General features: G+C 34.5%; 2 protein-coding genes across 5 annotated transcripts; one reads left to right on the top strand and one right to left on the bottom strand.

Moving 5' to 3' along the window:
* Positions 1–4,548: 4,548 nt before the first annotated feature.
* LOC112706245 (mechanosensitive ion channel protein 2, chloroplastic) lies at positions 4,549–10,486 on the top strand. 4 transcript variants are annotated; one of them, XM_025757440.3, is made up of 14 exons: positions 4,549–4,946; positions 5,381–5,521; positions 5,635–5,694; positions 5,923–6,080; positions 7,034–7,157; positions 7,251–7,348; positions 7,422–7,535; positions 7,775–7,835; positions 8,165–8,314; positions 8,495–8,605; positions 8,768–8,935; positions 9,041–9,154; positions 9,374–9,430; positions 9,517–10,486. In XM_025757440.3, the coding sequence occupies exons 2-14, from the start codon at positions 5,441–5,443 to the stop codon at positions 10,315–10,317; spliced, it is 2,097 nt and encodes a 698-aa protein (XP_025613225.1). In that variant the 5' UTR covers positions 4,549–4,946; positions 5,381–5,440; the 3' UTR covers positions 10,318–10,486. The 4 variants fall into 4 exon arrangements, with proteins under 4 accessions (XP_025613225.1, XP_025613226.1, XP_025613227.1 ...); XM_025757442.3 differs by having other exon boundaries at positions 4,683–4,946; positions 5,885–6,080; XM_029288348.2 differs by having other exon boundaries at positions 4,692–4,946; positions 5,889–6,080.
* A 956-nt stretch (positions 10,487–11,442) lies between these two features.
* LOC112706244 (O-fucosyltransferase 31) lies at positions 11,443–15,902 on the bottom strand. Its single transcript, XM_025757439.3, has 10 exons — positions 15,578–15,902; positions 15,288–15,350; positions 15,098–15,179; positions 14,924–14,994; positions 14,681–14,769; positions 14,362–14,565; positions 13,321–13,591; positions 12,488–12,715; positions 12,170–12,367; positions 11,443–11,813 (listed from the first exon to the last, which is right to left on the bottom strand). The coding sequence occupies exons 1-10, from the start codon at positions 15,710–15,712 to the stop codon at positions 11,604–11,606; spliced, it is 1,551 nt and encodes a 516-aa protein (XP_025613224.1). The 5' UTR covers positions 15,713–15,902; the 3' UTR covers positions 11,443–11,603.
* Positions 15,903–16,007: the final 105 nt, after the last annotated feature.

Here is a 16,007-nt window from a genome sequence, read left to right as displayed (position 1 = left end):
AGGTGCCTTCGATGGACGGATGAACCCAGCATCTAGCAAATCCTTGAGTTGCTTCTTCAACTCATCGAGTTCTGGCGGTGCCATCCTATAAGGTGTTGAGGCGGGCGGCTTTGCTCCTAACTCCAATTCAATCTTGTGGTCCACCTTCTTCCTAGGTGGTAGTTGTTTTGGCAACTCGGGAGGCATCACATCCTTATTTTCTTCAAGGACTTCCTTGATTTTGGGAGGAACGTCTTCTCTTTCGGATGTTGACTCCTCTTGTAATAGAGTCAAATATGTAGTCTCTCCCTTCTTGAACCCTTTCTTGAGTTGCATGGCAGACAGTATCGGTGGTCCGCCAACTTTAGAGACTGTAGGGACCATGCATGGAGACCCTTTCTCCATGACGCATACTACGTCATAGTATGGCATATGTATTATATTAGATGTGTGCTATTGAGAAATTCACAAGGCCCTTCCAAGAACCAAGAGTCATCTCAACCCCTTTTGCTACTCCCTTAAGGGGTTCACCCTTGGTATTCACGGGTTTGAACTAGCCATTCTTTTCGGTGATCTTCAACCCAAGCCTCTTTGCTTCATCAGGCGTGATGAAGTTGTGTGTAGCACCAGTGTCAATCATAGCCATGACAGGTTTTTCATTGATAAAGGCTTTGACATACATCAAGCCTTTCTTTTCTGCAGTGCTTGCCTCTTTGGCCTTCACAGCATTTATGTGTTGGATAGATCCAACACACTCAGTTACTTGAGTTTGAGCTTCTCGTTCCTCAGCGATAGATGCCAAAGTCCCTAGCTTGGGACAATCCTTCATTTGGTGTGGTCCCTTGCACACGAAGCATCCTCCTTTGGGCACGAAAGCCTTCTTCTTTTCTTCGTACTATTTCTTTGAAGAGTATTTTCCTTCCTTCTTGGTTGAGAAACTCTTCCCCTTGTCTCCCCCACCTTTAGCAAAACTAGGCTTGGAGGAAGACTTGGGTTTAGAGTCTCCCCTATGATACTCAGTGAGTGATTCGGCCACCACGATGGCCTCATCGACATCCTTAACATTCCTTCTTTGTAGTTCTTGCTTTGCCCAAGGTTGGAGTCCATCAATGAAGAAGAACAATGCATCCTCTGATGCTAAGTTGGGGATTTGAAGCGTGAGAGTAGTAAACTCCTTTACGTAGTCGCTAACGTACTCTTGTGCTTCAACTCCCTCAACTTCTTCCTTGCTTCATAAACCACATTCTCAGGGAAGAATTGTCTTTTCAATTCCCTTTTGAAATCTTCCCATGTGGCTATGTTGCAAGTACCCTTTTCCATATCTACGCTCTTTCTCCTCCACCACAAAGTAGCATTATCAGAAAGATAGAGAGCTGCAGTGCGTACCTTTATTGCTTCTTCGACCACCCCTTGGCCTTCAAAGTACCTCTCCATTTGCCATAGGAAGTTCTCCACCTCTCAAGCGTCCCTCACGCCCTTGAACTCCTTTGGCTTTGGGAGATCAATCTTTGTCATCTCCCTTATAATGGTTGGTCGAGATTTTGCCTCCTCGAACCAAACTCAAACTTCCTCAAATAGTTTCAAGGAATTCTCAAGCTTCTCTTCGATTTTGAGCATGCTTTCTTTGAAAGCATCTAATTCTCCCAATACGTGAGCCTCGAGGGTCTCCTTATCATGTTCTATCCTTTGGAAACGCTCATCCATAAAGGATAGAACATTCTCCAACACAGAAACTCTCTCTTCTAGGAAGTTAGAGTCCTTACCTCTAGGCTCACTTGAAGAACGGATCTTCTTACCTCCCCATTGAGAAGGAATAGCATCCCTTCCCCTTTGAGACTCAACATGCTCCATGGTGATATTAGAAGCCATTCCCACAAACCACTTGTGCTCCCTCTCGAACCTTGCTCGGATACCAAATTGTCACGGCCTTGGACACACTCCAACGCTACCGTACCGGCACTCGGACTTACTCAACCTCTTGAGCTAAGACCAAGTCAGCCTAACCCTCAATACTTAGCAAGAAAGCTAAGAATACAAGAGAACACAAGAGAAAGGAAGCTTTGGTGGAAGAACACTTTATTGCTCAAGTGTGGTTACAAATGATTCACACACCCCCAAACTCTAACTCTTACCCCTATTTATAGCCATCCACCTCCTCAATGGATGGTTAGGATTAAATCTAATCAACGGTCCAGATTAATCATCCAGAACTTTCTTTACAAATATCTATCCTACCACAACTCTCTAAATGTTTCTAGATTATTCCATACCACTCTTTATACTTCTATATACATCTATACTCTTCTAGAATACTCTATGACCTTCCAGAGTCTTCTAGAACCTTCTAGAGTATTTTGGGACCTTCTAGAACATTCTAGAACGTTTCGGAACCATCTAGAGTATTCTCAAACACTCCAAAAAACTATACAAACACTGTTAAATCTAACCTTTTAAAATTTTCTGTGACAACCGGCTTATAATACAATAGCCGTGTGATGTCATTTATAAATTTTCTAAAATTATAAAATATTGCTTATTGAAAAAGTGTTTAAATTTGTATGTGCATCTTTGTGGCAGGAATTATTTTTAATATAAAAATAGTGATAGTATTTTATTTGAATATTAATATTTAAAATATATTATAGTATTATAGAAATATTTAATATGTTCTCTACATGTTTCAATACGTTTTCTAATATTTTAATATGTCTTCTCATTAGTTGAGATATTATCACATCTCTAACACATTTTTTACGTGTTAATTTCATCTCTAAAATTCACTGATCTATAATTATATTAAATAATTTCATTTCTAACAAAAATACAATATTTTTTTCATATAAAAAAAAATTAGCCTCCTTGTGGAGTAGTGGTCCCTCGCCGATATATAAACGATATCTTTTATGGTCGCAGGCTCGCAGCCTTCGAGGAAACTATCCAACCACATTGGGACAAAGAAGAAAGAAAAACGAATTGTTTATGAAAAAAAGTGTGTACATGAAAATTTAAATAAAAAACAAATACATAGAATGAATGAATGATAGAATCAATTGTAAGCAGTGTCTAATTAAGTAATTAGTATGCACAAATAAAATTAATCATTTTGATACTATTATCTTTTGAAAAGAGTTATGCTTTTAGGAATAAAAAAATAAAAAAAGTATAAAAAGCCAATGGCCTAAGCATACAATATATACAATAGAGATTTAGGAATATTGATATATAATCATTAGTGTTATATTGTCCTGTCAGGTTATGCTTTTGGAATGAGTAGGTTCATGACATGGTATTAAATTTTTAGATCTAAAAAATCAAGAATTCAATTCTTGGTGAACTCAGCAGTACCCAAAAAAATATTACTTCTTAACTTGTGTGATAAACTGACAATATATAATTAATATTAATGCAAATATTTTTACAATGACAATACATAAAATTTAATTTATTAGATTCTTTGTTTTCTTGAGAAAACAATTTATTTTATATTCATTAACCAAAAATAAAAAATAATAATAAGACAAGTAAATTTTTAAAAATTTTGTGATAAACTTATAGTTTTTTAAGAAAAATATCAAATAAATTTTTGAAATAATTTTCTAGCATATTTATAAGTCCTGAAAAAAAAAAGAAAAGAAAAATATGTTCTTGGAAAAGTTTTGCAATGTACTTATAATTATTGAGAAAAAAAATCTTTGGAAAATTGCAATAGTAAACTCATATATCTTTAATAGAAGGAATAATTGGTAATTGTGACCAATATTGCAATTCTTTAGAGATATATAAATATAGTATTTAATTTTAAACAAAAAGTTTATTTGATGTTTTATTTTCTGTAAAAATTGATTGCAAAAGCTTTTAAGAACAACTACTTGTCATATTGCTAAGAAAAGTAATTAAATAAATAAATAAAAAGAAAGATTTACTACTTGTCATATACGATTTTTCTGTAGACATAATACATGATAGAACACAATAATATCGTTTGATTTATGTAGCCAACTCTATTTAATGGGACAAAACTTTGTTGTTATTGTTGTTATTGTATAAAAACATATTAAAATTTCTATTAGTATAATTTTTTACTTCAATAAATATATAATAAATATATTTAAAACTTAAAATTTGTATATTTATTCATAAACTTTCTAGATTAATAACATTAATAAATTTAATTTTTATATATTATCAATGTAAAAGAATTTTTTATAGACAATTAATTATATATTATACTTTAATAAAAATATTAATTTGTAAATTTATTACATAAAAAGACATATAATAAATTTAGGATATTTTGTATAAAATTAAACTCTAACCTTATTTATTATAGTTAAAAAATTTAATTTTAATATATTATTAATATAAAATAATTTTATATATATATTTAATTATATAATATTATATTAATAAAATTAATTACTTTTATATTAATCATATAAATATTATTTAAAAAATTAGATATAATTACACAATTATATTTTAAGTGTTAATATATCAAAATTAAACTCTGGCACTAAATCCATTAGAAAATGAAAAAGTAAAAGGGAAAAACGCATAGCGTGTACGTTATTTCAACTGTTAGGATTTCATTCACAGGCGTCGTGTTGTTTTCTAGGCGCCACATAAATCCATTAAAAATAAATAAATAAAAATTAATGTGCAATTTCGCGGGTTAATGAACATAGATTAATCCGAAACTCTGCGTTTTGATTGGACCACGTCCCTTAACTAAGGAAGAAGAAGAAGTAGAAGAAGTAGAAGAACGCAGGCATAGCCAACCAACTTGGGCTTTTTTCTATGTACACAACCTAACGAACCCTTCCTTCACCTTCAACGCCATTACCAGATTCTCTTTCTCCCTCTCTCCATCATCTCGTGTAATAATGCGAGTTATTTGATTTTCTCGGGAATTTATCTCCGTTTGTTTTCGAGAGAAAGTTTTTACTTAGTGCATCTTTACCTTTAAGGTATACTTACTTAGATCTATAATTTCACTTAATCCAGTGTTCTTAATTGTGTTGTTTTTCATAATCACGTGCTGTATTTGGTGATTAAGCTGCTTCTTGCGGTTAATTGTATTAGTATAAGCTTAATCAGTTACTTCGCATGAAAATTTAGGGTTTTATTAGCTATTGTTTTCCTTTTTCAAAGACCATTACTTCGAGGTAGTAGTTAATTTTGTGGTTTTTTATTTTCGTACTGTGCTTAATTTTAATGAAGATTCTCGAGCTTAGTTTAGTTGATGAAAATTTGTTAAGTGATTGAAGTTTTCATTTTCGATTTTTTAGAAATGAATCCTCTCTCTTAACTGTGCGGTGAAGGGGAAGGATGATAATTATTATTGGAGTGAGAATTATCGTATACTCTACTCTGCTGAAGTCATTGTTTTTTTCTCTGGCAGGACTGATTGAACTGAAAGGGTAAACTGGTTTGCATGACATTGGCCTTCAGTTACTAAACTATGATGGCCTACACAGGTTCAATGCAGTTGCCTCGTGAAATTAGGCTACACAGTAATAGTGGGATCTGTAGTTTCCATAATGTATGCACTAATGTTATTCATATTTATTTATTTATTTATTTATTTTTTCAAGTGAGAGTCCCTGCAGTTCTCAGGTGTAGAAATGCTGACATTACTTGATTATTGTGTGACAGAATCCAATAGGTATTGGGCGATTACATTTGGTTACCATAAATATTTCACCACGCAGTTGGGTATGGCTTTTGTGGATTAAGAATTTCATGCTTCCTTTCCACTCATTCCCATATTTGATGAATCTATAATTCCTTTTTCTGTTTTTTTCAGTTAGGTTCTTGTTTTTTTTAGTTAGGTTCTTACCTTGTCAGCAATACAATTGCTTTTTTACTTGTATTAGATTTTCACTTTCTATTTGTTTTGCATTAGTCAGAAATCTGATTCACAGAGAATTTTGGAATTAACAGAAGCAGAATTCTTCAGCACGCCATCTTTTCAATAAAGTACACGCCCCAATAAGACATGTGTCTTCCAGATGTAAAGTTTTCATATGTAGGTCTGTCCTAATACCAGGTGGAGGGAGTGGGACTCCACTCATGAAATCTGCTGCTGTATTTTTAACAAGGTTGGCCTCTCTCCTTTTCCTGTTAACTGAGAGATGTTCCACAATTTAGTGACTATATGACTTTCCCATTGGTTGCCTTTGTCATTTTGCCATAAAATTTACGTTTGTTAGGATTTCTGCTCTTTACTTTTATGCAATAACATTTCACTTTCTCATAATAATTCATGTATGTAATTGTACTATACAATCATGCTTTTGTCATGGTTATTTTCTCATCTCTCCAGATTTTGTTTTCATGTTTGTATTGTAGTATAGTCAGCTTGTATTTGTGAAAGCTATATAATTTTATATATCCTAATAGATTGGTAAGATTTTGGACATCATTCTCAAATCCAATTTGACTAATCTCTAAACCACCTCATACCACATATTGTCACTCATCTACTAAGTGCAGTTGCATGGCTACACTACCAGCTCTTGCCTCCTTTCACTTTGGCATCTATTAGCTTGTTGAGTGACATGTAGTTTCTGGATGAAATTAAAACAGCTGTATCATCTGTTTTTGTTTTTCTCCTTGATGACTCATGGAGGAGACTACAACTAATGTAACCTATTTACTGGCCTACCAAAACTCAAATTAATTAGGATATAAAATTGTAAGTAATCATTTGCATGATATTGTAATGCATTTATTTTGAACTTTTTGTGCTATATCTGGAGGAGGGAATGGATCCTCTCAATTTTTTCATCTCAAGTATTGTTGTCAAGTGTGATTTCTTACAATACAACATTTTCTCTCACATGTTTTCTCTTAGTTCCACTTAAAGAATGCATGGTGAAATATCACAATTGGCAACATCACTTGAGAGAAAAAATTAAAAGGATCCATTTCTATTTGAAGGGCCGGTATCTAATTATTCTAACTTATCTTTTTGGTGCATCGATTTATTGTTTAATCTATCAATTAACGCATTATCTATATTGCAAAAATTTATGTTTATACGTTTATGCAGGTCGCAGGAGACTTTTAGTGGGAACCCTGTTTTGCTTCGATTGATCCCAGCACTTGGTATCATTGCCTTTGCTGTTTGTGGCCTTGAACCACTCATACGTCTTGGCAGAGTTCTTATTCTTCAAGTAGTTACCGTACATTTTTTTCTAGTTCATCCATTCTGATTGAATGTTATTGTACCCTGTTATTTTTTCCTGATTGATGGCAAATATTTTCAGAGAACTGACAGTACTTGGAAGAAAAGTAGCTCCAGATATATCGTGACATCTTACTTCCAGCCTTTGCTATTGTGGACTGGGGCAATGCTCATATGCAGGTTTTTTTCTAGATCGGCAAGTATATTGCACCAGAATCCCCGTTGGTACTGATTGTAGCTTAATTTTCTTCAGGGCACTAGATCCACTGGTCCTACCATCTGAGGCCAGCCAGGCTGTGAAGCAACGGCTGCTGAATTTTGTGAGATCTTTGTCAACAGTGATTTCATTTGCTTACTGTTTATCAAGGTATTTGATTCTTGGAGAAGCATGCATGGAAGAAATTGGAAGTGTTTATAAATGGTTTTTCATTTTGATTTATTTACTATTAGTTTATGGTATGACTATAAGATATGCTCCTTCCCCTCACCTCCCCTTCACTCTAAAATGTTGGAATCTGTTTGCTTTATTAACTTTCTTTTTAGGTGTATTGGGCCCTTCATAGTGTGTAAATTATAACTTTATGTGGTTGTATTTCTTGATTTCAGCTTTATTCAACAAGCACAAAAATTCTTTTTGGAGGCAAATGACTCCAGTGATTCAAGAAATGTATGTTTCATATTGATTTAATACATTTGTCAGTCCTTGCCACTTTATAATTTCTGTCATTTTCTTTTTTGTAATAATACTGATAGCCTAGTTACTTTTTTGTTGTCATTTATAGTTATATTTGTATATTTATGTCTAAGAAGATCTATGTGATCCATGTGTGGGAAACTTGAAATGTTTACATTTGAATTCACTTGCTTTCAGTTTACGCGTAGGGTGTTCTAAATAGTATCCTCCTTCATGTTTGGATCTTTTAGTGAGTGTATTGCAATTGTTAAAGTAACTTATTGGCTTCTCATTTACAAAAAAAAAAAAAAAATGACTGACAGGTGGGATTTGACTTTGCTGGGAAAGCTGTATATACTGCTGTATGGGTTGCTGCAGTGTCATTGTTCATGGAGTTGCTAGGTTTCTCCACACAGAGGTGGTTAACTGCTGGTGGTTTGGGCACAGTATTGCTCACTCTTGCAGGTCGCGAGGTAAAGAATTATTTCTTGTAGTAGTGCTACTAGTATTTGACTCAAGTTATTCATTGCAACTTGTGGATCTCTATAAGAGCAAGTCCTTCAAATTCACTATAGCTCGTAGCCCACGTTAGCCAATTAAGCTGTTCTCTCTCTTGTGCTGCCATTTTAAGTCCAGATTTGTGATTGATCCAGATATTCACAAACTTCCTGTCGAGTATAATGATCCATGCAACTCGGCCATTTATTATGAATGAGTGGATTCAAACAAAGATTGAAGGATATGAGGTTTCTGGTACAGTTGAGGTTTGTTTCTTTGCCTTACATAAATTGAACCCTTTTATAATATATATATATATATATATATATATATATATATATATATATATATATATATATATATATATAAGTGAAATTTTAATTATTTATTTATGTTTGATTAAAATGCCCCTTTTTCTCCCCCTACAGCATGTAGGATGGTGGTCACCAACAATTGTGAGAGGTGATGATCGGGAAGCAGTTCATATTCCCAATCATAAGTTCACTGTAAATGTTGTGAGAAATCTGACTCAGAAATCTCATTGGCGCATCAAGAGCTACATTGCTATCAGTCACTTGGATGTTAACAAAATTAATGTTAGCAATCTTAGTTCCCCTCCTACAAACCTGTTCAGGAGTTTCTGATGTGTATTATTTTCCTCTGAAAACTAAGTTTTTCTCTATTCCAATCTACTCATGCAGAATATTGTAGCTGATATGCGGAAGGTTTTGGCAAAAAATCCTCAAGTAGAGCAACAAAAGTTGCATAGGAGGGTTTTTCTGGAGAATGTCAATCCGGAAAATCAGGCTCTTATGGTAAGTGTCAGTGCTGTTCTTCTGCAAGTCTGAAACTTTCTTTTGATGCATGTTTTGATGTTTTCTGCACTGACTGGGGAGTTATTTATCTATCAATATTTTTAAGGGTTCACTATTATTCTGTGTTTTATCGCTGTTCAAGTTTTTCCTTGAGAGTAATTGTTATGTTTCTGTTTTTTCCCTTAATTTATCATTATCTTACAGCCTTTCTTATTGCAGATATTAATATCTTGCTTTGTGAAAACTTCACATTTTGAAGAGTACCTCTGTGTTAAGGTATGACCTAGAGCAATTACCATTGCATACGGTTAGAGCAATAAGTCGTGTTCTGGTAGTTGTTTTTTAACGTGTAATATCTACAGGAGGCAATTCTCTTGGATCTTCTTAGAGTTGTCACTCATCATCGAGCTCGGCTAGCCACTCCCATTCGTACAGTTCAGAAAATATACAGTGAGGCTGACTCGGAAAATATACCTTTTGGGGACACTATTTTCACTCGATCCAGAGCAGCAGGAAATCGCCCATACCTCCTTATAGAACCGCCATATAAAGTTAATGGTGAGGATAAACCTAAGCCTTCAGCTCGTTCGACTCGTCCAAATGAGGAAAAAGATGCCAAAGTTGATGAAACCTTGATGTCTGACCCCAAAGGAGATGAGAATTCAGTGGTGACATCAACCACCTCACCTGGTGTAAGCTCCAAGGATAAATCCAAGACAGCTTCTGAAGCCCAGAGTCAGAATCTGGGTTCTAATGGTTCAGTTGAGAAGACCTCCAAAACCTTGCAGCCCAAAAAGGAAAATGCAAATGCAGGAAAGGGAGCAACAGTTCCCCTATCGAAAAACCTTGCACAAAGTGCTGTGCCCGAAACTTCTCCGGTGACTTCACATGAGTCTAGCAAGGGAGACACAACTTCTGCTAGTCCTTCACCGATGAAGCAAGATGAAGAGAAATCTGCTGTGTCCTCACCTTCAATTAGGCCTTCTTTGGAAGATAATATCCTCCTTGGTGTTGCTCTCGAAGGTTCAAAACGAACTCTACCAATCGAGGAAGAAATGACTCCCCTTCCTATCCCTGGAGAGTCGCAAGAATTTGCTGTCCAAAGGAATGGGAGTGGACCTCCTGCTACCAAGGATAAGAAGGATCCTAAGCAGAATGATTAGATTAGTAGCTTAGAAGTTGATATTTTAATACCTGCCTTCTATTGAAATTATGCAGAAAATGATCCAGCTGTCTTTTTTAAAGTTGGAATTATGCATTGTATTCACCCTATAAATAATGATGTACATAATAATCAATTCATAATATTGTTAACTATTACCTTCTGAATAATAGCGTTTAGTTTTATGGTTTGTTTCCTACGCAATCATAAGTAGAAAGGGGGATAAAATAAGTATTGTACCATCTACCACTGCCCACTGGCATCTCATTTAGATTATCTGTGTACATATTAGTGTGGAGCTTGTGGCCATCATTTTTGTTTGATGCTATGTTTGGAAGGGCAAGCAAGCAAAACTTTAAATTTGGAATAAGAAATACTGAAAAGTTCATCTAATGTTTTATGTTAGAGAAAAAATAAGTATAAATCATAATTAATATCAAATCAAGGAAGTTTTCAACATTTATCAGACTTGAACTAAATTTGGTTCAGTTTAAAGGGTGGTCCTCTAATTAAGGGTTGTAACTAAAGGTAAATAATAACTAAGAGGAGACTTCAAATTCAGACGAAAGCATAAAAACGAAGATTTAAATATAAAATAGCTGTCACCAAAAAAAAAAAAGGAAGCTCCAAACACAATTTATGATAGAATACTTTGAAGACATTTGATCTATGTAATGAACCTCATCTAATAAACACTTTAGTTTCTTGTTGCATAGAATGAGTCAATCTATTTGAACCAATTAAACATCAGAAAAATTATCTTTTTATATACTTGAACAAGAAATAATTAGTCACATCTGAAACAGCATTAGCAAGTCAGAGGTCACAGAGAAAGTTGCCCGTCATTCAGATAGCACTAGCAATGCTCAATGTTTGTTCAAGTCACATATAATGCTCCAAGTTTGATGTATAATGTAAAACGAAAGAAGGCATTCTCTTTTCTGATATGAACATAAAACAAACAATAATTTGCACCAAATAAAAAAAAGAAGCAAAAAAAAAAAAAAAAGATCCCCTTTAGGTAGAATTAGTTTCCAAGTGTGCATTAAGTTCCCATATCTGTTTGATGCTAATGTATTGTTTACTTAACACAATTGATGAAGTGAGACTTTCTTTGAAACTAGTGTCACTCCAAAAAAATAGTTCCATTTAATCTTTAATAGAATGAATTCTAAAACTCCCAGAGCAACATTACAATTAGAATCGTGTGAGAGGAAATTTCTGTGGAACTTAATAAATCAATAACAACTCGATGTAGCTAATTACATAAAAATCCTCTTCTCATCTTTAAGCTTTACACATGCAATCAGGAGCAGGGTATGTATAAATTGATTGCTTCTCTTTTCTTAATCTTATCTGGCCTTGTCTATTTCTATGTCCATCAAGAACTGTGCGCTGAAATTCTGGCCAGCCTATGCTTTTGTTCTGAAATAGCTGCCCCAATAGCCCCATGTTTGGCCTGATAGTCTTCAGATTCATATAAGCACGGTGTCCCACCTACAAATGCATAGGGTGTTCCGTTTAAATAGTAAGATTTATTCTTGATATCTTGCATCAGTTTATGTTTGGTTTCTATTTCTAGTTCTTGTTCTCAGGATTTAGTTAAGAGAAAAAGTGAAAGCAGAATAGAAAAGATTATGTTGCTTTCGGCATTTTCATCTTTTTCCGTTGTAAAATGTTGCTTTTCATATTGACAATGGAAATAGGAAAAAAGAAAAGAAACCAAACAGGCTTTAATAGATCAGATTCAGCTTTGTTTAGGCTCCTTTAAAACTGAGTAGGTGTGTAGTATGATTCTTTGGAACTGTTGAATTTCAAATAAAATGCTTTTAACAATAAAAAATGGATCTTACCAGAGCATTGTGCATATTGCCAGGAGAAGCAGAAATGAAGATGTCACTGTGCATGCTCACATAATAATCAACAGCAGCTAATAGCGATGCCTTTCCATTAACCTTGGCCAGTTCCTCAGCGGAGATTAGACTCCTCTTATCTTCCATCAGTGGAAACAATTTGCTTAAAGATGCTATCCTAGCTTCTCCACCATAAACCTGAAAGAAAAGATTGCTATTAGATTATTAATCACCAGCTACATTCTTATGAATATCACAAATGAATTACTTGGTGTTATGTAATCACAAGCCATCATACTTTATATGATGTCCACGAACCTTGTGGGAAGCGAGATAAAGCCGTGTTTTATTGTTGAACCCCAAAGCTGCCAGAAGCAATCCGATCTCTTCAGGAGTCAGCGGGCAACGCCCCTGATTTCTTAACTCTTCATCGGTGAATTGAGCTTTCAACACCCTTCCCTGCCAAATCACCTGCCTGTACTTAGCTAGAGCAAGTTTCTCAGCTTTACCCCCACCAAAGTCACAGGCTGAATGAGCAGCCATATCCTGCATAGGAAATCTGGATTCAGTCGATTACGAAACTAAATAGGAGTGTCAATCTTCTGAGAAAGATGATGAAGAGCAGCAATTGAGATGTGCAGAATTCAAGATGAAACGTGCAGTTCCTTAACACAGTAGTTGATCTATAGATTATAGATCTCTACAACAAAAATAATAATTTTTGTTCTACTTAAACATGTATATTGGCTAATATTTTACAATAGCATAAATCATCATTCAAGCACATGCTTACACACATGCACAAAAAATAAAATAAAATTTGCCTAAAAGCTTGTAGTTACTTTAAAAGGTCGTCATGATAGATATTAACATATTCATTGTGCAGTGTACAAAGTGGCTCATCTGCTACTAAAGCTTAGATCATGAATTCGTCATTCAAACACAGCAAGTATAATTACAGAAACAGAAGGAAAAAAATACTTGTGTAATAAGACAATTATATCAATGGTTCTACTTCATAATATAAAGCAATTATTCTGTGGTTAGAAAATGGTAAAATAAGCTAGAAATTTAAGAACACTGCTGTATTATCAAAAGTCTTGAGGAGATAATGAGATATAGTGAGATATGACTGAGGTAAAGACTAATACCTTGTCAAAACGCAGATGCAACACAACATACTTCCCAATTTGCTGTTTTATAAATTCATCAGTTCCCTCCACCATATAGTTATTCCCCTTTGCTTGGTTGATGCTAGGAGTCTGTCGAAGGCGATGAACAATGGTTTCTCCTAACTCCTTGACATGTGGAACAAAGGTCAATGCTTCAAAGTTGACCTTACAGCGGAGACGCTGGATGTCTGATGGCAAGTTGTTGAATGTCAAGCGATGAGAGAATGGTGCAATAGCAGCAATCCCGTAACTGTATCAACCAGAAAATCTACAACATTTGAAAATAGACATTTATGTAAATAGTATATATGCAAAGTAAGATATTGAATGCCTCATGGCCTTTACCACAAACTGGGGCCTATGTTATTTTTTTTCCCCCTTCCAGTAAGAATACTTTGCATACAATTAGGCTATTGTAGGAAGAACAAAAGCTAAATTCAATGCATTTAGGATCCTCATTAACAACTAAAAGTGCCAATTAACACACTTGAAATCAATGGTTATCCAAGGTGTCTGCCTAGCAATTGACTTGAAGTGCCAACTAATCAGAATTCTGTGTCTCTACATACATCATCATCAAAATATTTTCTTATTTTGTACAAACAAATGAAGTATTAAAAGTGTATAAAAAACCTGCTGCCTTAGTTAGTATGAAAAATCTAATATTAATAGTACTTCATGTCTTCCATTTGGACAAATATCATGAGCTCACCAATACTTGTTTCTAACTGTCTCCATTTTTTCCAATCGATGAAGCAAACAATAATACTTCATGGGAAACATGTTCTCCAAGCATAAAATGGAAGTTATGTCTTTATAATTATCTAGAGAATCACCTACAAATTATATCATAGAATTTCACACTAATCTTCAGCATCAAAAGCTTCTTACAAATGTTGACAATGATAGAAGTAAAAAACTATCCAAGCAAATCAATGACTATAGTAATGGTAGAATGAAAGTTCATTTGTAATGAAAAGAAATGCTATGACAGGATTGGAGGATAAGCAGTTTGCATACCTCTGAAGTACAGGCAAGACATTTTCTATGTACCAGTCAGCAGTGGCTTGAACTGGTGCTGTTTTAATTCTAGTAGCTCTTATGCCTGTGGCATAGTATTGCCTTGTGCTCCATGAATAGTCACTAGGAAGTTCTTTCACAATTGAGACGTCATCACGGAGGACGTCAATGAAGTGATCTACATCAAATATATCGGCAAATGAACTGCAGGAAAATAGAAGAAAAAAACATAATATTCAGGTAAATAGATACATTCCATATTTGAAAATGAAACAAAGAATAATAAAAAATGTTGCGAAAGAAGCTACTCTATATATACCTTGAATCTTGCCAAACAGGATTAACTTCAAAATGTGGAACCACCAATGTAACATTCAAAATCTTAGCAACAGCAACAGCATCGCATATCTATCAAAGAAAGCACGCGGGCAAGTGATATAAGAAGAATGATCAAAGTGTTTAGCCAAATACCATGCTGTTAATGAATAATCAATATACACTAATACTATTCTTCATCTCTTTGATGAAATTACATCCTTCCAACACAAAATCATCTACTTACCCCCATCTTCTGCTGGTTCAAACCTCCATCAAGGAAAACCTGGATATAACCCCGAGACTTTTTGGGTAATGCTGCAAAAGAAATTCGAATCAAATATGTAAAATAAGCAACACAGTCCTCATTTCCAAGAGAAACAAATTATCACTGAATAAGAATTTGCAAAATTGAACTCACAAGGTGATTTTGGAGGCTCAATACAACGTTTCCATCCTTGGAATTCCAAAGGAGACCAGAGACTAGTTTGAAGTTCCACAGGCTGAAAAAGAAACAAATAATTGGAAATTCTCAAACAGGTATAAATACACCAAAAAAAAAAAATTGGTAAAAAAAGTTAAATGAATAAAATAATGTGAACTATACTCACAGTTTGGCGTTGCAAAGCACCCTCAAGCAAATCCACATGCATAGGCCTTGGAGCATTCCATTCCTGCAGTTGAAAACAATTTTTTTAATTCCATAAAAAAAAGTTCCATATTCAAAATTAAACTTTTCTTTCTTTTTATGGTTATATTTCTAGAAGAAGAAGCGGAAGCTAAAACAAAAACAAATAAAATCGGAAATTCACGATTCTTCTTCCAATACAGATCACAAACAACTGAAATGTATCAAATTGAGGAAATAAAGAAGTGGATTAAAGAGAAAGAAGGGAGTTACAGAGAACATAGAAGGAGAAGCGCGACCCAAAGGTTGGAACAAGTTGGGAAAGAAATAGGGGAATAGAATAACGGAAACTGCAGCAAGAGCTGATCTTTGAGAGTGGTTGAGTTGATCGAACAAGTGAAGCTTCATTGCCACAGTTATGGATTCGATTATTAAGAACACTGAATCATGCAAATGCAGTTTCAGTTATAGTGATTCATGAAATTGAATTATCAATCCATCATCCAGGGTTGAAAGGAGGGGGATACCAGAAAAAAAAAGGTTAGAGTATATTTGATTTTTTTTTTGTGACTAAATAGAAAAGAAAGAAAAAAGAGACAAAACCAAATTAATTGGCTAGGGTCATATCTAAATCTATTAGATGTTGAAGTTTACTCCATGGTTGGCTCCAATTTGAGTGAATGTCCGCGACAGAAGCAGCTGC

This window comes from Arachis hypogaea, chromosome 8 (assembly GCF_003086295.3).
Source record: "Arachis hypogaea cultivar Tifrunner chromosome 8, arahy.Tifrunner.gnm2.J5K5, whole genome shotgun sequence".
NCBI lineage: Eukaryota > Viridiplantae > Streptophyta > Magnoliopsida > Fabales > Fabaceae > Arachis > Arachis hypogaea.
This window is presented reverse-complemented; position numbering and strand designations above follow the sequence as displayed.